At 42.4% G+C, this 23,636-nt stretch overlaps 1 protein-coding gene and 1 long non-coding RNA gene across 2 annotated transcripts; both read left to right on the top strand.

Moving 5' to 3' along the window:
* The first annotated feature begins 1,851 nt into the window (after nt 1–1,851).
* On the top strand, nt 1,852–18,063 carry LOC120573033. Its single transcript, XR_005641607.1, has 3 exons — nt 1,852–1,882; nt 7,536–7,571; nt 18,040–18,063. It is a non-coding gene; the product is annotated as an uncharacterized LOC120573033 (long non-coding RNA).
* Nucleotides 18,064–18,071: 8 nt separating this feature from the next.
* Nucleotides 18,072–18,666, top strand: LOC120572926 (Fc receptor-like B). The gene is made up of 2 exons (XM_039822450.1): nt 18,072–18,303; nt 18,383–18,666. Exons 1-2 carry the CDS (start codon nt 18,072–18,074, stop codon nt 18,664–18,666), a joined length of 516 nt encoding a protein of 171 aa, XP_039678384.1.
* Nucleotides 18,667–23,636: the final 4,970 nt, after the last annotated feature.

Raw genomic sequence — 23,636 nt, 5'->3', positions numbered from 1 at the left:
GAGTGGTGATTGTTGGAACAGTAGAAAGATGAAACAAGACGGCTTTTTTAGTTTTATTTTGTTTCTGTCCACTTTGAATGAAGTGTGTTTTACGATGATAAGTAGTAAAGTACTTATAATAGTAAGTAGTACTGATTATTTACATGGAGTCTGGTGGGTTTGGTGATTTCGGGGCTGTTTCATTTTAAACAAAAAGGATCTTCCTACTTCCGAGAGGGAGGTACGTCACCTTCTTAAGGGTCACCTACTTTAGGGTCACAGAGAGGGGGGTACGTCACCTTCTTCAGGGGTCAACGAGAGCAAGGTACGTCACCTTCTTTAGAGTCCCCGAGAGGGATGTAAGTCATCTTCTTTAGGGTCACCTTCTTTAGGGTCACAGAGAGGGAGGTAAGTCGCCTTCTTGATAAGGACTGGACTGGACTCCACTGGTTGGACTGGAGTGATGGTGTTCAGGTCTACCTCAGTGAGGAGTAGAGGATCTCTGGCTCCGCTGGAGACTCTGAATACTTTCTTTACTTTATTATTAGACACCTGATACATGTGTGGCTAAGCAGTTAATTTACATTTTTATTAGACATGTAATCAGCTTTGTCGGAATTTAAACAGTATTTTGTGTATGTAAACATTGTCAGTGTATTGTCCTTTTGTAGTTATATCTTTTCATAGAAATAGCTCATTATATTTCCACATTTGGAGGGAAATCCTCTTATTCTCTTTCTTTCAGTCTCATTTTCTGTAAGTACATGTGTGCATGTAAAAGTTGTCACTGTTGTTTTGGGTAGTGTGTAAACTGTGTGTGTATAACACCAGTGTGTAACAGTGATGTGTAGAGCTACTGTCTGCAGGCATGCTCACTCATTTGCAGAAGTAGTGTGATACACGGAGTCTGCATGTCTTGACCAGAGCAGGTTCAGTAAACATCATTGATAATGAAACGCCAGTTGTCAGTGTACTGTTTGTGTATGGCAACGTCACAATCTTCCTTCATCACCATAAAGTGATGGAGACAAAGTTTGATTTGATGTCTAATCACAGAAGTGTCATAGTTAAAGGAAAGTAGAGTTTAAATGTTCAGTTTTTTTTCTTTCTTAACATTAGTTGGTAAGAGCTGAAAAGGAAACCCAATTCGTGTGAAATGGACTTCACGCCCACGGAGCTGCTAGCAGACTTGTTAACCGCAAGAGGAACAAGTCACGACATGTCAGGGTGTCACACAGACCTTTAGTTATTAACACTGAAAATGTAGATGGCAATGCTGATTTTGGGAATCGGTAGGGTACAGATTAAATTATTGGAAAATTAACAAAGATGTTTGATCAATATTAATAAAGTTATGAATATGTGTATTAATAACTTTACCAAATTGACAAACAATGAAAACGGGGCATCGTAGGTGGTGTTCCCTTTAAAATACAGATCTGAATTAGGAGAATGAAAAAGAAGGATGAATTTAAGCTTGTACCTGTTTAACCAGCAATTATTACCATAAATACACAAAATAATCACAAACAACTGCTATTTAAAGTATAGCAGAATTTATTTAACTTTAAAATTATCAATGGCCAATCAATAATTCTTCCATCATCAAAACCTATATAACTTTTTATAAACTACAAACAACAGCAAGCATGTGGTGAGCATGCTCTGTGTCTGTGTGCGTGTGAGTTTGTTTCTGTGTGCGTGTCTGTGTGTGTGGGTGTGTGTGTGTGTGTGTGTGTGTGTGTGTGTGTGCGTGTGAGTTTGTTTCTGTGTGTGTGTGTGTGTGTGTGTGTGTGTGTGTGTGTGTGTGTTGTGTGTGTGCGAGGAGGAGGGGGAGGTGACAGTCAAGACATCATTTCACCTACTGTCAGGATGGAGGACACATCTCTACTCTGGCTGCTCTGTAAGTATACTGTGTTAAATAAAAATATCAGCTGAAAGAAATCAGTGTTGGGCAAGTTACTGAAAATTTGTAATTAGTGACAGTTACTAGTTACTTCTTTTAAAAGTAATTTAATTACTTTACCAATTACTGTATATCAAAAGAAAGTAGTTACTAGGGAAAGTAATTTTAAGTTACTTTTATGTCTACTTTTTAAATTTAAATATGAACAGTACTGAACAGTCAAACACAATGAACAATTTTCATACCTATTTATTGTAATCAACAGGGCAACAGGCCTTCAAATCAAGCAGTAGTACAAAAGTCCCTTTTAATACTTGAAACGAAACAACTGTCTCAGTCATTTAACAGTGTTTGTTTAACCACATTAGGCCCAATTAAAATCAAAGTGATTGGCCTACAGCAGTGGTTCTCAACCACTGGGGCCCGCCCCCCTGGGGGGGCGCGGACACCCTGCCGGGGGGGCACGAGTAGGCTACAGGATGGGAGGAAAATAAATTCAAAAAGAAATTTCCCCCATGTTGAAATGGAATTGATTGGAGTATTATAACACACAAACAAATCCTCCTCCTGGCAACTGTTTTGTCAAAAGAGACTAGCGAAAAATCTAGCGACTTTTACTGGTGTTATTGGAGACTTTTGTGATGTTTGGAGATTCGAAAGCACGTATCACTCTGCGGTTACTGGGCTCGAGCACCCGCTGCGCCCAGGCACTCCCAGGCGGTCAGTCTCTCAGCAGCCTCGCGCAGCAGTCCCAGCCTGCAGTCAGAGCAGAGAGGAGACACACACCACTCCTCATATAAACTCAGATTTTGCTCCTTGCAGACAGAGTGAACACCTTCACACAAAAACTTGACCTCTGGCATGGCCGCATCGGTCGAGGGAACTGCGACATGTTCCCCAGCCTCGCAGACTTTATCACTGATGCACGTCACACGACTTCTCCTCTTTATCTCAATCAGCGTCTGAGCACCTGTCAGCAATAAGAGAACAGACACTGACCAAGCGGGAATGAGAGCGGGTCAAATTCATTTCCTTGTTTCTGTTATGAAGACGATCGTGTGTGTGACTCGAACATCTCACATTTTCCAACAAAACGTACAGCGACAGACCGTGTAAAACATTTCAGACCGTCCTGCCAACCTGTTTACATTTTAACATCAATGTACGCTGTAACGTTTTTTCACTATAAATTCACTGAAGCGGCATGCTGTTTCAATACTATCTGCTCTCTGCAGCGGGCGGGGCTGCTGCTCCATTTCCCCCGCAACTGACACGCGCATGCGCACACACACACACACACACACACACACACACACACACACACACACACACACACACACACACACACACACACACACACACACACACACACACGGTGGATGCAGGAAAAATGGAGATGAGACCTACAGGATGACCTAAATTGAGGACAGCTCCGCTCGTTATTGTGAGTGCAATGATAACTTAAAGTCCAATAAGTACTTTGTCAAACCGTATGAATGTGTGCCCCAGCCCAGCATAGGACATTAACTAACAATGTAAAGATCAACAAGCCACTGACAGTGACATATATGTTCATATTTGATCAGAGTAATTAATTAATAGCCTAGTAATAATTATTATTCGCCCCAAAACAAGTTTCCTTTTTATTTTTAAAGAACTACACAAAAAACATTGCAACTTTCTCTGTCTTCTGCAACTTCATTGCAACAAACATACACAAGACATCACAACTTTTATCGCAATCTTTTACAAAAGCTCCCGTGAAATCAGGCATTTTGGGCCGCAACAATCTCAAAAAAAGGTCGCGAAATCCTGGAGGGACTGCCCGTGTGTGTTTTTTCATGTGTTATGGTGCACATTCACCAGCGTTTTTTTGTTGTTGTGGTGCGCGTATAGGCTACTCCTTATTTTCATCTCATCTCTTATATGCTGTGTCTCATTGATCCTATCCTGTCCTATTCATGGTAGCCTACTCGTGGACATTGCGCTGTCTTCATGTGCTGTAGTAGGGGGGGCCGCCTTGATAATCCTGCATAGGGGCCCGGTGTTGGCTCGTTACGCCACTGACCTCCTGCCCTCTTTCGTCATTCTGGGCAGCATTGATGAAGATTCTCCTCCCTTTCGCGTCGACATATTTGTGTGAGGCAGGATTCTCAAAAATGACTGCATTCAAAACGAAATACCGCAATCGTGCACAAATCGAGGATGATTTGATGCTATGTTTATCAGACATTTCGCCAAGAAATGGGGGCCCAACTGCAATGAACCAGTTTTGGGGGGCCCAGCTTGCAAAAGGTTGAGAACCCCTGGCCTACAGTATACCTAGCAATCAATGTATTCAGCTCTGCCTGCTGCACTGCAGTCCGTGTAAAATCTAGCTTCGGTTGTGTGCATGGAGTGGCGCCTTCAGCATCCGTAGGGCTGGGGTCTTTCACTACTAGCTTTGTCGAAGCGTGTTGCTTCAACAGGTGCTTCATAAGATTTGAATTGCTACTCTTAGATGTGGATAGGTTCTTTACACCTGCAGATAATTGACAACTCACCACTACATTTTTGTTTTTAGTTTTGTCGTCTGTCACATACAGTAGTTAGAATGTGCCTGTGCATATACTGTGATACATACGGTAGTTAAAATGTGCCTGCGCATATACTGTGATATATACGGTAGTTAAAATGTGCCTGTGCATATACTGTGATATATACGGTAGTTAAAATGTGCCTGCGCATATACTGTGATATATACGGTAGCACCCAAAATATGTGTGTCACTGCTCTCTTGTTACTTGCATCAGGAGTGCATACTGCCGGAGAGAAATCTCATTTTATCCGCACTATCGACCATGCTGTAGTTTAATGCTCATTGTTCAATTGGTGTATCATTGTGGCACCATAAGTTCCTGTTACGTTAGATCAGAAGCAGCTAAAGTAGGCCAATGTCTGTCTTCTTGCGTTCATTTTTCACAAGAGTAATGCGAGTAACGAACATATTGAAATTTTAGTAATTGTAATTGCGTTACTTGATTAAAAAGTAAAATTAGTGGAATTACAGTAACGCGTTACTTTGTAGTGCGTTACTCCCAATGCTAAAAGAAATAGGGATCGACTGATACTGTTTTTTCAAGGCCGATACTGATTATTAGTAGTTAATGTGACCGATATTTGGAACTGATTTGCATTTACAGTTAAAATGAAAATCTTTAAGTCAAAATTAAGATTTTGTAATGTTCCAAACTCCAACACAAAACTTTGTATGAATGCTTTAAAGGTGCAATATGTAATATTGTATGTAATACTGGCAGCTAGCGGTTGAAATAGTTACTGCAGTACCAATTCAAAATACTGGAGAGTCGTTTCCCCCGCCCCCTCCTGCCCAGACTCGAAGTTCACGGGGGTTGCCAGGCTGAGACCGCAGCATTCACAACAATGTTGCTAGACGCTTTTCTCACGTAGCCAGACATTACTCCACAGCGGAGTAGCTAACGGTAGATGCTAAGGGTGTGACGAGATCTCGTAGATTAAAACGTGACGAGATTTCTCGTCGAGGTGAAAAGTTGTCTCGTGAGGCGAGGTGATGTCAGCGTGATGGAGCGTGAAATTACTATTGAAGATCCCCCTGCCACTTTTAAATCATTTGTGTGGCAACATTTTGGTTTTCCTGTGGAAATAATAAACGGCGAAAGAGTGACAGACAAGACGAACACCAGCCGTTCGTAATCTCGCGAGATCTCGTAAAACGAGATCTCGTCACACCCTTATAGTTGATTTCAAAATGCACCTAAATTGTTTTGCATTTTGTGATTTTTCAGTTGAATAAAAAAACTATTTTCCATTCATATATTTCATCATTGAGGATTTCTTTAAATTTTTTTTAAAAATCTCGTCTGGTCTCGCGAACCCAATCTCGTGATGTGTCTCGTCTCGTGGAGTAAGCGTCTCGTCACACCCCTAGTAGATGCTAGTCTCACATAGCCAGACATTACTCCACAGCGGAGTAGCTAACGTTATATGCTGGCTATATAAAAGCCCGTGCTCAGGCAGAGCTCTGTAAGCAACTGACAGACACACTTTTTCGGCTTAAAATTACAGTATGAACCGCTAAAAACACAACAGCCTCACCGTCCTCTCCACACGCCAGTCAGGCACACTTCCTCGGCTAAGAATTACAATACGAAACGGTAAAAATACCACCACCATGCCAACTGAAAATTCCGGTCTCATGGCAGTTCGTGTAAATGTGACGTTATTTTAATCTATTGATACGTGTTCACGGAGACGTTTTTGTCGCTTTTCACGAATCGGCCGCCTCATCCAGCGGCGTCCGCCGGGCGTACTCCGGCTTTATGGAGCTTCGGCGACGTCCTTTCCCGCGAAAATAACGTCCAATTTACCGCGTAAAAACGAAAACGCGTAACGTCTCTGTGAACACGTATCAATAGATTACGAATAACGTTGATATTTACACGAACTGCCGTGAGACCGGGTTGGAACTGCACGTTGTAAACAGCCATGGCCCGCTTGCCTGGTCCTCCCGGTAACGTTAGCAGGGTTAGCATGGCGGCGTTAGCCAGGACCAGTCGGGATCACTTTACTGGCTGTGTCTGGCTGTGTCTCAATTGTTTTTGCGAGTAACCAACTCGGGTACTCTAGCTATATAATTCAATATGAGAACACAAATGTTGAAATGACCTAAAATGCCCCTAGTAGCTGTGATAAATTAGCCTGAAGCTAATGCTTACCGGTTCAGGAGAAAATAAGCCAACTCTGCGTCCTTTTGGCTCTAAGCTGTCTCCATCTTTCAAATACAACTCCAATATTTACCAGGGGGTTGTTACGTCTCTGGTCACGCAACTGTTTTTTTAGGTCGGGTAGAATCTATCTCCGTTGATCCTGTTCGTTTGTGTGCTGCTTTCATGGCTGTACTACCGTTACAGCTGTAGCGTGCTGGGTTTACGTTTTTACAGGTATATCTGGCAACCCGGCCTGGCTGTCAAACTGGGCCGTTTATAAAAACACAGATCAAAACATAAACATACATTACGTCACGGAATGTAAATTTCAAAAAGAAAAAATATTGACATTAGCATTGTTGTCAGAAAAGATAGTATTTCAGCTTAACATGTTTCCTTAATATCTGATGAGGCATTGGTGTCATTTTTGGATTTATTACAGTACAAATATTACATATTGGACCTTTTTTTTTTATTAATTATTTAATAACTTAGAAACGTTCAACATAATCACCAGTCACAGAGAGTTTCAGATAGTATTGCGTGTGTGTGTGTGGGGGGGACATTAAGTCAGACTCAGTGGTGAGTTAATCTGAAGCAGAAGGACAGACAGAGCTGTAGCCAAGCAAAAGAAGAACACATTTTAATTAACTTTATCGGTTATCAGGCAAATAAAACGCTGATACAGATGATCTGCAAACTACAAAAAAATGTCCCGATAATCAATCTATACCTAGAAAGAAATACAAGATGAAAGGAAAAATTATATATCTATAGTTTTTTTACAGCAATGTTTCAAAATTATGATAATGTCATTTTGAAAGATTGTGTAAATGATTTAAAGACTTTTTAGCGTGTTTTCTTCATTTAGTATTTAAACTTTGAACCAAACTCCACCTAACCAAAGTATCTTTTACCTCCAGTTCTGACCTCACTGCTGAGCTGCCCAACAAACCAAGGTCAGTACACGGTTTTCTTGTTTAGAGTACTTTTAGAATGTGTAGAGGGCTATTGTGAGTGTTCAAGTTGAGATCTTTCAGTAATTTATCATTTAAAACCTCATTTATCAAAGCATGTGTAGAACAAGTTGTCAATGTACGTGTTAAAAGTTTGGTTTTCATCAAACCTGCATATGAACAACAATACATCTCACCTCAACTACATCCGCTGGCTCGTTCACACTTCTTCACATTCAGAAACACCCCCAGAATACCAGGTATTGTTAACCACATCCCTTTGAAACTCTGAGTAGCTTTAGTGTAGAGATACTTGTTCTGGACAAAAGTAGAAAACGAGAAAGATAAAGATGAAAAACATCACACACAATGAGGTTAAGATACTGGAGCGTCCTGTGACCAAACATGAAGGAAGGCTGTAATAAACTTCTCCAACAGGTTGAACAGACGGCAACCGGCCCTACTAACCACTCTCAATAACACAATAACTTCCAAATATACCTTTGTTGCAGAAATCAACCCACTCCTTTTCCAAACAGCCAAAGACAACATTCACTGGACAGCTGACACGGCCGAGATGTTGTTCAAGTACTGGAAACAGCAATTAAACTACTAACGGGGACCAACTGTCAGAATACAACCCCCATTCATTCAAATATAACCAATCTCTCTGCTGTTTTCTCCCTCACACCCACACAGCTGGAGATACTGGAAAAGGGCCTCACCTTCATTCCCACACCCAAACCTCCTACCCGGCCGGAGCTCAGGGGGGACCTACACACCTTTCACAGGAGGCTTAAACTGTTGGACCACTTCTGGGGAGGACAGAGGTGGGAGCCTGTGCTCTTCACCGGACCATCCTATTGGGAACCATATACAGACACATTATCACCACAAATAGCACAATTAATCGATTAAAAAAAACCAAACACTCACACATTGGCGCCCCTTTCCACACAGAACACCCAACAATAGTCAGGAACACAAACACATTATTAATTCATTAGGTAAAAACAAACATAGTCATAAAACCTGCAAGACAAAGGGGGCCAAATAGTCATTCAAGATAAGAGCAATTACATTTTAGAAGCCAACAGACAGTTAAATAACAAGACATATTACAGACCACTTACTCAGCCATTAACATTAGAAACACAAACACTTATTAGGGACATTAGAGACAACCTTTATCAAAACAAATACATTAACTTCAAGGTCCAGATGAGCCAAGGTCTCGCCTCTTCTACCTCCTCCCGAAGATCCACAAGCCTCCTGTGACTTGGACGGTCCCCTTTGTTGTTCCAGTCGGCAGACCAATAGTAAGTGACTGCGGATCAGAATCATACCACATTACAGAATACATAGACCATTTTATTAACCCACTTTTAAACTCCACCCTAGCTACATCAAAGACACATATGAATTTGTTAATAAAATAAAAAACCTTCAAGTACCCGATCACACTCTCCTCTTTTCAATAGATATAGACTCGTTATACACCAATGTAGAAACACCACTTGGCCGCTCTGCCATAAAACACATTTTTAATAAACACCCAGACCCGACAGCCGTATTTTACAGATACTCCAGATCACACTCACCAGAATTTTTTTTTTTAAGATTATTTTTTTGGGCTTTTTCCTTTATTTTGTAGAGACAGTGGATAGACATGAGAGGGGGAGAGAGATGGGGGATGAAACGCAGCAAAGGGCAGCAGGTCGGATTCGAACCCGCGGCGCTGCAGGACTCAGCCAACATGTGGCAAATGCTCTTAATGGGTGAGCTAGAGGGCGCCCCAAATGACTTCAATTTTAACAATAAACACTATCTCCAGCTTTGTGGGTGTGCCGGAAGTATTCCCCAGCCTACGCAGACATCTAACTGGCCCACTGGGAGGAAACAGTATTCTATAAACTCACCATTAAACTCACTATTAAACCTATGCTTTATTTCCGGTACTTGGACAACATCTTCGGCCTCTGGGATAACACCGAACAGACTTTTTTGACTTTTCTGGACATCCTCATCTCACATCACCCTAAAATAAAACTCAAACATACCCTACAACCAGGTCTTCTTCCGCAGCTCCGGCGACCAGACAAAAACACTAGCCACCAAAAGTTTATTCCAAAGACACCGACCGCCATGCACTTCTCCATAAGACCAGCTATCACCCTAAACACACGTACAGAGGCCTCATTAAGCTTCCACAGAATTTGCACCTTCCCGGAGCATGTGGTGGAGGCCACTAGTACACTTTTTAGTGCAATGAGGTTGAGGGGTTACTCGAGGCGCTTCCTTAGAGGTATAAAGGCAGAGGTCAACGGCGGTTTTACAAAGAAAAAAACCTCATTATCCGGCTGCCTAGATCGACCCTCGTCCCCCTGGTTATTACCTACTCAGAGAGTCTGAGGAACCTGATACTAGCGATAAAAAGGAATTTCCAGATCTCCACCTACAGCAGGAACAAAGATCTCAAAGTTATTTTAGTCCATACTAACCTCAACAAAAATAACAACCCTAGGGAAGCGCTTCAAGCAGGGGCAGAGCTAGACCTTCAGTACAGTACCTCATGGGGCCCTCTGCTACCAAGTAATTTTAAAATTAAAACTGTTAAAAAATAACAATAAAATATCGGATGAATGCATGTTATAATGTGTCACTTCTTGAGCCAAGAAGTGACACAAATGTTTCAGCACCACGGACAGCGACACAAGATTGACAGTTAAAGTTTGCTGGTGTGTGAAATACTCTATATAATCATTCTATCACCCCTTTAATAAATATTTTAGCGATGCCTTGGTTGTGTGGTGGTTTGGGGTTTTTGTTTCCAGTTATCTAGTTCTTTTGTGTGTTTCTCTGTTGGCCCTGCCTCTGTCTCCTGTGTTTTCCCCTCCTCCTGCCTGCTACTGCCAGCTGTCTGCGCACACCTGGGGCCTGTACCATGATGGTAGTTGAACAAACTCAGGGTTGCAGGATTGGTTTAGAGTTGACAAAACCAAACCGATGCAATCAGGCTTTATTGGTACCATGACGCAGCTCATCAACTTTCTCTGTCAACTCAGGCTTTGATCCTTAAACTCTGATTACTCTGCGCGCGCGTGCACATAAAAGGGTGACGTCGGCACCGAACAACCAATCACGTTCGATATGGATAGAGCGAGAGCAATATATTTTTCCTCGGAGGAGCAAGAAATTATTCTTCAGAAATATGAAGAATATAAAAATGTTATTCAAGCGCGCAGTAATACCGTCTCTGCTGCCAAAGCAAGAGAACAATCTTGGAGGAAGATTGCTGATTGCGTTAATGCGTAAGTTAAAGAAATACATTCTATAGGCCATTAATGTAAAATTATGAATATAGGCTAATCATATTAAAAATGTATTAAATAAAATGAAAATGTGTGTATTCATATATATATATATGTGTGTAAAATGTGAAAGTATTGGCTTTGACATCCTAAGAAAGATTAATATTAATTGATTTTTAGATGCAACCTCAAAAAAAAAGCATTATATATATATATATATATATATATATATATATATATATATATAGGCATATATATATTAAAAACCATTCTTAACATGTAGCTACTGTAGACTATTGTATAATACTTAAGTGCTCTAAGTGCAAGCTGCTTTTTGAAGGAAAAAAAAACTGATTGTGAAAGGTTAAATTTGTTCATGTCACCCTATCAATATATCTTACCGGCAATTTTATAAAATCCCTCTTTTATGGACATGGTCGATAAATGTCCAGGGAACACAATGAAGCTATTTATGTACCCCTGCAGTGTGAGGACCACCTTGCGAATGGTTCGACAAATCGTGTCTTTCCCTAGGTTCTCCTCATCACCGACCGCATACAAGTGTGTACCACTTGCAAAAAAATGCAACGCAATAGATACCATTTGCGGTACAGTAAGTGCATGGCTTCGACAAGTCACATTTGTTATGTGCGGCTCAAGAAGTTCACAAAGATAAGTTATTCCTTCAGCGGAAAATCTGAATCTTTCATACAAGTAAGTATCAGGAAAGTCAAGGGGATTTTGTCTGTCCATAAAACCTCTTTCTCTACGAAGTGCTCGTCTAACAATTTGCGCTGAGATGTACACAGGATTTGGAAGAAAAGATGAAGCTGGGTGAAAGATGAAGAGAACAGAAGCTGGGAATTAATTACGTCACCTATATGTTTCTTTGCTTACCGCTGATTGGTCAAACTTCAGACTGAGATCTCGAATCCAGAACATAACCTGCCCCAGAGCAGGTTAGCCGTGCAGCGTAAGATACCATGGCAACGAACACCGATTAAAGCCAACCTACTTTCATAGTACCTAAAACCCAGGGTTGGTGGAAACTAAACTGAAACATAGCTGGCTAGCCACCTAAACCAGCTTCATGGTATAGGCCCCTGGTCATCATTCCATATCACCGTTCTCCCGCTACACACACCTGCCTGCCATCTACAATCAAGCTCAGTATTTCAACCCCGGCTCCACTCACCATCTTCTCTGCTGTATCATTGTCTCTGCCACTCTAATGACACTAGATAAAAGCTCTCTGAACATCTGTAGACATATCTGTTGTTTTCCTGTGCCTGTCCTCACTTCTCCCGCGTCTCTCCCCTGCAGCCATCTTCTCCATGCCTCGCTCCCATCCCCAGTCAACTGGGTTACCACTCGCCTCGTTCCGGCTTTCCCGATTTTCTACTTCCTTATTCTACCTTCCCTCGGATTCCTCCCTCCTTGGATTCTCCCTGCTCCCCGGACTTCTGTGTCTCCTCCTCGGTTTCCTCGGCCCCGGTTTCCCCGCGCTCCCCGAGATCCCTCACCTTCCTACCCCAGTGAGTCCCTCGCCATCCTATCCCCTGTCTTCCCTCTCCATCCTAGCTTCTGGCCCTGAGTCCCTCATCCTCCTATGCTTTGCTCTTGAGTCCCCTAGCTCCCTCGCCATCCTACTCCATCGCCACCCTATCCCAGTAAGCTCCCTCGCCATCCTACCCCAGCAAGCTCCCTCGTCATCCTTCCCCAGCCCTCTTGTCTCCGCTCCTGTTTCTTTGCATCCGCCTCCCCACACTTCCCCCCTTCCTTTGTTAAAATAAACCTGATTTTGTTGTTGAACTTTGCACTTGGGTCTGTTCTGTCCTTCCACTCAACAGAATGATCCAGCCAAACATGGACCCAGCAAAGTTCAAGCCTCTCTTCCACCCCATGGAGTCAGAGGTGGAGCGGATGACCTTTTTGTTTCGCTCCCTTTACAATAGGGAATCCCACCTCAGCCTGGCACCTCATAATGGTTCGCTGGGAAGAGGTAGAGCGGGAACTCTCCCTTCCAGAGCCCAATGACTCATCCACCAGCCTGCTTGTTCCCCCGGCTGCAAACACTCTGGCCATTGGCGCCTCGCCGTCCTGTCCGGCCGCCGGAGGGGTTTTGCCTTCGCCAATGGCCACCCAAGAGTCCTCGACGTCCTGCCTGGCCGTCTGAGGGGCTCTACCTTTGCCGGAGTGTTTGGCCCCCAGAAATGATTTGCCTGCGGCGACGGCCGCCCCAAGTGCCCTCGATGTTCTGCCCGGCCGCCTGAGGGGTTTTGCCTTTGCCGCAGGCCGCCAGACGGGTCCTGCTGTCGCCGCAAGCCACCAGACTTGTCTCCAGTGCCCTAGCGCCCTCTGTCCCTAGTGCCCTAGTGCTCACGGTCTCCAGTGCCCTAGCGCCCTCTGTCCCTAGCGCTCATGGTGTCCAGTGCCCTAGGGCCCTCTGTCCCCAGTGCTCTAGTGCCCATGGCCCCTGTTCCTGGGTGCCCTCTGTCTATAGTTTTCCGAGTGCCCACTGTTCCAGGGTCCTCAGCCCCAATCCAATCCAATCCACTTTTATTTCTATAGCACATTTTACAAACACAAAGTTTCCAAAGTGCTACACAGAAGACTCAGAAGACTTTAGGTCCAACCACGGAAAAGGCCCTGTCCCCCCGAGTCTTACGTCTTGACTTGGGGACCACAAGCTGGAGCTGGCCCTCTGACCTCAGTGTCCGCGCTGGCGTATAAATTTGGATGAGGTCCAAAATATATGTTGGGGCCAGTCCATTTACAGCTTTGAAAACAAACAATAAAATATTGAAATCAATCCTAAAACTAACAGGGAGCCAATGCAATGAGGCAAGAATTGGAGTTATATGCGCACGCTTTTTGGTTCCTGTTAAAAGTCGGGCTGCAGAGTTTTGGACTAACTGTAAGCGTGAGAGTGCATTTTGATTTATACCGATTTAAAGTGCATTACAATAGTCCAAAAGAGAAGAAATAAAAGCATGTATAGCTTGTTCAAAACTGCTAAAAGACAAAAACTTTACTAACTTTGGCTAAAAGGCGAAGATGATAACAACTAGATTTCACTACTGCATTTATTTGTTTATTAAATTTAAAATCACTTTCTATTTTTACCCCAAGGTTAGTTACCACAGGATGCACAAAGTCATTGAGGGGGCCCAAATCTATCATGGGATTAGTGGGGCCAAAATGCATAATCTCTGTTTTACTCTCATTTAGTTTTAAAAATGTTTGGGCCAACCACTCTTTGACGTCATTTAAACAGTCAAGTAGAAGTGTCACGGGGCTGCCCTCATGTTTTCTGATTGGCATATAAATTATCAATAAAATATCAACCAGGCCATTTTCAGCCCAACCAATGTTACATACCCCATTAGGAGACCATAAGGAACAGTGTGAAATACTCAATCATTCTATCACCCCTTTAATAAATATTTTAGCGATGCCTTGGTTGTGTGGTGGTTTGGGGTTTTTGTTTCCAGTTATCTAGTTCTTTTGTGTGTTTCTCTGTTGGCCCTGCCTCTGTCTCCTGTGTTTTCCCCTCCTCCTGCCTGCTACTGCCAGCTGACACCTGGTCATCATTCCATATCACCGTTCTCCCGCCACACACACCTGTCTGCCATCTACAATCAAGTTCAGTATTTCAACTCCGGCTCCACTCACCACCTTCGCTGGATCATTGTCTCTGCAATGTTCTCTTTGTCCTCAGACCCCCCATCGCTAGTAACCTCAGTCTTAAGGGGGCACATGAAATACGGGGGCACAATTATTATTGCGTATAGTACGTATATGTATAATAATCATATACTCTTGTTATACTATTCGCACGTAATCATCACGTTAAACATAACCAACAGCAATATGACCAGGTAGCCTATATAGCCTACAACACATTACATAGAAGCAATGTTATGAATATCCATAAAACACTTGACTATACAACATATTAGATGTAACACCAGAAGCATCTCTCAAACATTGCATTTTAAAGCAGTCAATAGAAGGATATGCATTGCTATGCATGTGCCATGAGACACACACACACGCACGCACGCACGCACGCACACACACACTCACACACTCACACACACACACAGAGACTTCGAACCTACCGGTACTTTGAGTGGAGGCAGCATGTCCTCTCTCCAGTCCCTCCTGTCATTTGAAGCTGCATGCTTATTTAAGCCCTTGTCTGTAAATCTTAAACCCCTTAATGAAGAAGGTCGCGTCCGATGATACAGATGTGAATTTCCTGCAGGCATAACAAAATGCGGAGTCCTTTTCCACCGAGTAGCCTACGCAAGCCAGTCCCTGTTCAAATACCAGCTACAGCTACGTTTTTTTTTTAACTGGATATTTCCTCAACACAACCTGTTTGGGTTTGTCCGTCACACCCCCTGATTCAACAGTTAGTTGTGGCCCAAATGCTGCCCCAGTCGCAGTTGCACTTGGACTGCAGGTCCTGCCAGGCCCAGGGTCAGGCTCCACGGAGCTACTAGCATCAGGCTCAGACTGTCGTCCAGGGGCTCCTTCTCCAACGACAACATCAGGAGGCGTCGGTGCCGTATCCAGTTTGGCAGAGGAGAATGTTGGTGGGCTTTTCAACCACTTACCATCACGAACTGAAGCGAGTAAGCCGGCGAAAACTCATCCAGCTTTCAAAAATGTGCGGTAACTGTTGAGCAGCTACACTGACGTAGGCTACGTTACGTCGTAGCCTAACTTTCTTTTTAGTAAGGCCGTGATAGGCTGTTGCAGTGTAGATTCCCATCAATCAAACAAAAATCACACCATTGTTTATTTATATAATGTTTTAATGATAAAGAATGCAACATTAATGCAACACAAAATTAGCAACTATGATAATATAAAATTAAAGTAATTTTTTTAAGAGATCTGTGCCTCAAGTGGGGGGGGCACAAGCATTTTTGGGGGCGGGCCCGGCCCCCTATGGCCCGCCCATAGCGACGGGTATGCTGTGCCTGTCCTCACTTTTCCCGCGTCTCTCCCCTGCAGCCATCTTCTCCATGCCTCGCTCTCATCCCCAGTCAACTGGCTTCACCACTCGGTTCTTTCCCCACGGCTCTCCACTTCATTCTACCTTCCCTCCCGCTTCCAGCCTTCCCTCCTTGGATTCTCCCTGCTCCCCGGACTTCTGTGTCTCCTCCTCGGTTTCCTCGGCCCCGGTTTCCCCGTGCTCCCCGAGATCCCTCGCCTTCCTACCCCAGAAAGCTCCCTCGTCATCCTTCCCCAGCCCTCATGTCTCCGCTCCCGTTTCTTGGCATCCGCTTCCCCACACCTCCCCCCTTCCTTTGTTAAAATAAACCTGATTTTGTTGTTGAACATTGCGCTTGGGTCTGTTCTGTCCTTCCAAGCAACAGGTAGTCCTTTATAATTTTTGTTCTGCCTTGTCTATATTTTAATAATAATTTTATTGTGCTTTTTCTCTATTTTTATAATATATTTATTTTTATTATTATTATTATTTATTACACATTGAATTACTTGCCTCAAGATTTTAACATGATAATACACATGCCATTGGTTGTATGCATGACTAACAGTGTGGTTTTATTGTATGATGTATTTTAAATTATTTATGGTTATTTATTATGTGGCACTTTTACTTTTTAAGCACTTTTACACCTCAGCACTTATTACTAATTTTAAATGGTATGTGTACTGTCACAAACTGGCTCACAGCCTGTGGCAAAAAATGAGGGGACACCAACAACAAGTATAGGCCAATCAAAAAGATGCTTTATTGTAAATCAAAACTATTAACTTTAAACAAAGAAAAAGGGATGAGGTGTGGGAATGTCATAATGTAAGGTGTATGTAAAGTGCATGGATGAGTGAGTCTGTGTGTGTAAATGACTGAGTGGAAATTAAGTCAAACTATAAAGGAACAAACAAAACAGGATCATACCTGGAGGAGCAGAGAGAGAGAAAGAAGAGTGGTTAGAAGCAGCTTAAATACCCTGAGCCCAGGTGGCTCCAATCACTAATGACCCTCCTCTGCCTGCAGGAGGAACCACCCCTGCACTGCAGAGGTGGGGTCGCAACAGTACTTTATAACCTCAAAGGCAAGTAATTCAGCTAGTATTTTAGACTTTTTAATTGTTTCTATTCCTTTTTAATGTGGAGATAGATTGGGATACAATTGTTTTTGTATTGCAACGCCGGGGCATTTATTTTCATAAACTCTCTCTCTATATATATATTTCTTTTTTAGTAATGTCTCCAGGAGAGAGGCCAGGTCAGGTGTGGAGGAGACCTTTTATTTAAAGTTGTATTCTCCCACTGTCCGTCCTGTCCAGTGGTTCTTTTAACCTGCTTTTAATATCCCTCTTTCTTTTAAACAGCTTTTGTATAACCAAACTTGGTCTTTTAATGAGGTTTTTAAGTGTTTTAATTACACCAGTGGTCCCCCCGGGCATTGTGTTTTAACCCAAATCTAACCCTAACTCCTAACTCTAAATTTTCATGACAAAACCGAATGACACTTACTGAAAGAAGCGTTATGTCATAAACGTTTATGACTTGTTTATAATGTTTATAACACGTTCATGACAGTGTCATGTCACTCTTATTTAGATACCTTCAAGTAAAGTGTTACCAAAAATGTTTTATGTTCAAACAACCAAACTAACAGATGTATATCTCTTTTACTTTAACTTTGTTAAATAATGCAATCTTAAATCATGATAATATGGACAATACAAAGCAAAATAAACTTCATTTTCGATTTCATTGAAATTACATGAATAACACTTTCTTCCTCACTGGTGCCAGACCAACATCCTGTTTCAATATGGAGAGGGAGTATTCCAGACCTGAGCACACACAAATCTTTTCACCTTGCACAGATTTCTCAATACCAAACTCATTTTTCATCAAACTTGAAGTTCTACATTTTGGTTCTGTTCTAAATCTCTTTAAACTGCTGAAAAAAGTTCCCCGCCATCCACACCTTGCCCTCACTGATTGCCACACCTGTAGATATACCTCGTTCACTGTGACATACCACACCCAATGCAATACTCCCCCAAGTGGCTAAAATAAATATTAACTAAATTAACCTAACCAAAAAGTGGATATAAATGGCTCCTACAACCACAACACATTCTTCTCCTCCCTCCCTCCAGCCTCTCTGACTGTGAGTCCCAGCAGCTCTCAGATGTTTGAAGGACAGTCTGTCTCTCTGAGCTGTGAGGAGGACGACAGCTCAGCTGGATGGACTCTGAGGAGGAACACAAGTGATAAAACCAGGACAGAGTGTGGAGTTGGCTGGGGAAAACCTGTTGATTCTTCCTGCATCATCAGCTACATGGTCCCATCCCACAGTGGAGTTTACTGGTGTGAGTCCAGAGAGGGAGCAACCAGTAACAGCATCAACATCACTGTCACTGGTAAGATCAGACTGTGGAGTCAGTATTGATGAAGCTGTGTGTGAATGGATGATATGCTGTAGTTTGTCTCTGTGTTCAGATGGACCAGTGATCCTGCAGAGTCCTGTCCTCCCTGTGATGGAGGGAGAAGACCTCACTCTGACCTGTAAAACAGAGAGGTCCTCCAACCTCCCAGCTGGTTTCTATAAAGATGGCTCCTTCATCAGGACTGAGCCTGCAGGTCACATGACCATCCCCCATGTTTCCAGGTCTGATGAAGGCTTCTACAAGTGTCTCATCAGGAGAGTTGGAGAGTCTCCACCCAGCTGGGTCTCTGTCACAGGTGAGGAAGTTACCTTTGATTTCAGGAGTTCATTCATCTAGATATTCACCTGACAGCTGATCTCTCTACAGAGAAACCAAAGATCACAAGACTTCCTACGACCACAAGCCAATCTCCGAGCTCTCTGCCGCCCTCTGACACCTCATCTCCGCCCCCGACCTCAGACCTCCTCCACCTTGTGGTCAGACTGGTCATCCACCTGGTGGTGTTCTGTCCGTACTGCATCTCCACTTTCATCATGGTGTCTTTATATCGACACAGGGCCACAGGTAACACTCTGAATCATTCACTGACCTTACAATCAATCAATCAATCAATCAATCAATCAATCAATCAATCAATCAATCAATCAATCAATCAATCAATCAATCAATCAATCTCATACCACCACTCTGGTGTTGATCAGTTAACATCTGATCAATTATCTACATTTTCTTTCTAACCTGCTCTGACTGTAGGAAATGACCTGCCCGTCTCCGTGGGGATGACCCCACCCATCCAAGCTGAGGAGGGATTGGATGAAGGCTATGAAAATGTCACCACGGAGCATCACTTCTGAACTGATCTGAAAAGAAGCTCAAATGTTTCAAGTCATCATAAAAAGTATATATTTCATATAAGCCTAAGCCCAGTTCAGTCCAAAGATTTGCGATGAAACAAGTTTAAACTTGCAGCTACGTGTAATACTCCAGTCTACAGCGTTTTGAAACCTGTTAGTTTACACCATTGAGATGAGACGGTGTATCCTCTGCATTGAGATGACTCTGGGGCTCTCGTTGAGTGTCCGTCTAAAATTCTGCCAACAGCTGACAGTTTGAAACATAGAAATAAAATGGATCATTTCATTTCTATAGTTTGCAGCTGCTTTGACCGTTCTAAAACCAGGCTCTGAAAACTTAACCAACTGAGTCGCAGCGACACCATCAGCTTGTTTTAGTCGAGCTGAAACGGCTCCCAAAAAAGGCCCAAAAAGTCATGCAGAGAGTGGTTTGTCCCGCTTAACATACAATAGGTGATGCCCTAACCTTACAAAAGGATATTAGGAGTGTGATGAGATACTCAGCTCACGAGATGAGACACAAGATTGGGGTTCACGAGAACGAGACCAACACTATTTTAAAGAAAACTTGAATTATGAAATATGACTGCAAAAAAAATATTTTATTCAACAGAAAGTCACCAAATGAAAAATGAGCACTGTGAAAGGTTTTACCACACACTCAAATGTCTTCTCTTAGGTATAACTAACCTCTAAAGATCCTAATAACTGCTGCGTCCCTCTCTCCTCCCAAACCTGTCCCTACGATCAAAAAAATAAATTTCTTTTTGGGCGGTTTTATTTTCCTCGTAGCGTCAGCTAAATGACATGTAATGTAATGTAAACTGCAAAGGCGAGGTATCTTTTGCTCCATCTGCAATGCACCTCCTGCATGTGTGTGTGTGTGTATTTTAAATTTATGTGTGGTTTGGTACCAAATTGATTTTGTATGATACTACTTATCGTCAACTCTGGGCCTAGCAGTTGCTGTCAGATGTCAGTGTCAGTAACTACAGTGATACGCTAACTTGTTTATTTTTTTCATTAGGCTACTTGTTTTGCAGATCTTCTGGATATTTGCTCATAGTCTGTGTGAACTTTCTACAAAGTTAGTTAACTGGTCCCTGTTCAGTCATATATGTAAGGAGTAGAGGCGTTCTGACTTGCTCTAGTGTGGTTTTTGTGTTCACAATATGTATATTACCATCAAAGTGTTTGTGCATACAGACTGCAAAGTAAAGAAGTGTTGTTCTAAATAATATGTAGCCCTGGGTAAATTTAATTTATATATTGAGAGTTTAGTAGTTAAAACAGTAATTGAAAATATTTTAAAGCAATTCAAATATATAAATATAGTGAAGAAAATATAAGACCTTTGAAATGTAAGAGTTATATTTACAGTTTTTAAAAGTTTAAAGTGCATGCAATTGACTGTAGTTTGAGTGAAGTGTACATGATTCAACACGTGTAATCAGCATTGACATGTATATAATGGACCAACAGATCCCGTTGCTCTGGACGGAGACCAGTGAAGGCTATTAGAAGCACTTTTCCAACTGAGCTCGAAGACGTAGATGTGACGTGAGCAACCTGTCTGAAAGTGTGAAGTCTTCTGGTAGCTGTGCCAAGAGAAATCTCAATCATTCCCAATCTTACAGAGACGGAGAGCGTAGGTATATGTAAGGAGATAACATAGGCACAGGCTAATTATTGATCACTAACATACTAGTTAGGGGTCCAAGCCCGAGGGGGCATGGGAACCGCATAATGCAAGGCAACGCGGTTCACATCTCCAGCGGAGCTGTGGAACACTATTGTTTTTCTACTGTTTTTTTTCTCTCCATCATTTTTCTCTGCCTAAAACCCTGACTACAGCCTAAACCGTACATGTTGTGGGGTTGCTGTTTTCAGGACTGGTCTGAAACTCCGCAAGGACCTCAGGCGCAAATATTGACCCACTTCCACCACTAGGTGGCGCTATAGCAGAAAAAAACGCGTTTGGCCCTATAACTCCCACACCAAACACCGGACATTTAAAAACCATATATGCACGTGTTCCCTGGATCCCACTGAATCACGTGATATAGGCCACGCCCATTTCCACCTAGACTTTTATTCATGAAAAATCGCGATTTATGAAAAACCTACTTTTCGATCTCCTCCTAGACCGTACGACCGATCTGCACGAAACGTGGATGGTAGCATCTCCAGACGGACCTGACAAAAAGTTAGTAAAAAGAATTTTTATACGATAAAAATTGCGCATATTACGCACAAACAAATTTTTGTAGCTAACTATTAAAACACCAACTTTGCCATATCTCAGCCAAAATAAATGCTATCAACGCCAGACTTTAGATTCTTGTTTGACATGACCCTTTGGAGGTCCCCCACGCGCTTTACGAAAATTGGTCACTAGGGGGCGCTACAAGTACAAAAAGTTTATATCTCATGAACGGCTCATCCGATTTTTACAAAATTTGATGGGTACAATCTAGAGACACTCCTGAGGCCATCTCTAGAGTGGGGTACTGAGGGGTCAAAGTGGGCGTGGCCTATGGGACCCAAGTCTATATTCACCACTTACACTAATGTGAACAACTTTAAATTTACAGGGTAGATAGACAATGGGTCATGGACCACATCTACCAAAAATTACACATGTGGACCACTAGGTGGCGCTATAATGTTTTTGCCTTTAACTCCCACATTACACAACACACATTAGAAATCCTTACATCCACGTATTCCTTCAATCAAGCTGAATCACATGATATAGGCCACGCCCATTTATGCTTAAAATCATTTTCGCAATATCGCGCAATGTGCAAAACCAACTTTTTCGAACTCGTCCTAGGCCGTGCGACAGATCAGCACGAACCTTGGTAGGTAGCATCTCCAGATGTATCTGACCAAAAGTTACTCAAGGAATTTTGCTACGTTAAAGTGTGCGCATTTGACGACCAAACAAATTTTCCTAGCTAGTTACCACACACGTATCATATCATATCTTAGCCAAATTAAATGTCATCAGCAAAGAACTTGAGATCATTGTTCAACATCCCACTACAATGCTCTTTACCAAATTTGGCGAAAATCGACCTTTAGGGGGTGCTATAAGCAACGTTAATTTGTTTTGGCCAATAACTCAATGCATTTAAATGGGAAATTTGCAATTACAATATCTCTGCCACAGTAAATGCAATCAACATGCAACTTGTGGTGCTCGTTCGGCATGCCGCTCTGAGGCTCTGTACCAAATTTGGCGAAGATCGGCCATTAGGGGGCGCTATAATCAACGTAGATGAGTTTTGGCCCTTTTACTCAATATGTTAATGGGATATTTGCAGTGGAAATGTACCACAGACCTTGTAGCTCACTCAATATTTACTAATGTTTGCCTCCTACCGTTAGGTTTTGGTTTTTACTTTTGCATGCTCCTTTGGTTTTTTACAATAAACAAACTTCTTAACTCACCTAACAAAGTTTCTACGACCTTCACAGTGGACAAATTCAACTGTTTTCTCTCACTTTTTCAATCCAAAATCAACACCACTCGAGCACCCACGAAATATACTGACCATCCACATGTGCCAGACTGCCAGTAGGCTACATTCATGATTGGGTATGTAGGTGGCATTGATTCTTAATTTCCCACGAAGCTGATCGCGGTTCAACTGTGTCAGTTCAACTTTCAAGCAAAGAGTGACTACTTTGAAGAATCTAAAATATAAGACATGTTTTCAGTTATTAAACACTTGTTTGATAAGTACATAATTCCATATGTGTTCATTCATAGTTTTGATGCCTTCAGTGAGAATCTACAATGTAAATAGTCATGAAAATAAAGAAACAAATTGAATGAGAAGGTGTGTCCAAACTTTTGGCCTGTACTGTATGCTGTAATTAAGTGTTGTAGTATGAAATCATCTAGCTATTGTGTTACTAACTGTGAATAGCCGTTAGCGTTAGCACAATTTCCATTAGCATTGCTTTCGTAGCCTACTGTTAGCTTTGTATGTGAAATAATTGGTTGAGACAAGCTACCGCTAATTCGCCGTGAAATAGTGTATGGACCTGCTTGCTCAGTTAATGTATTTGATTCAGGAGACGGACATTTATGACTGTAAAAGAGAGAGGATCGGGGAAACTCCATGGGACCACACAGAGCGATTTTCCATCCTGCTGGTGTGATGTAGACTGTCGCTGCTGTTTTCTGTTCCAGTGATTTTCCTGCTGTGGTTTCTCCGGTGCTCTGCCTGCTGCCATTGCCAAGTTTGCCTTTTTCATATATCCCCTTGACTGTCACCAGCATTCGTGAGTACTGAGTATATTGCACATGCATTTTATTGTATTGGTTGTGTAAACAAGTGAAAAGGCCGTCACAGTTTTGGGCCTCCTCGCTGCAACAGGGTTTTTTAGGGCCCGAGCGGCGAAGGCCCTATTGAAACTGAAGGAATTATTGTTATGGCA

The sequence above is a fragment of the Perca fluviatilis genome, chromosome 14 (genome assembly GCF_010015445.1).
Source record: "Perca fluviatilis chromosome 14, GENO_Pfluv_1.0, whole genome shotgun sequence".
NCBI lineage: Eukaryota > Metazoa > Chordata > Actinopteri > Perciformes > Percidae > Perca > Perca fluviatilis.
Note: the sequence above shows the minus strand (reverse complement) of the source record. Positions and strands in the feature narration are given on the sequence as shown.

Bases quoted from the DNA above. Each gene is read 5' to 3' on its own strand.
- LOC120572926 (XM_039822450.1), top strand. From the start codon at position 18,072: ATGTTTGAAGGACAGTCTGTCTCTCTGAGCTGTGAGGAGGACGACAGC. The intron at 18,304-18,382 runs GTAAGATCAGAC...CTCTGTGTTCAG, and splicing joins CATCAACATCACTGTCACTG to ATGGACCAGTGATCCTGCAG.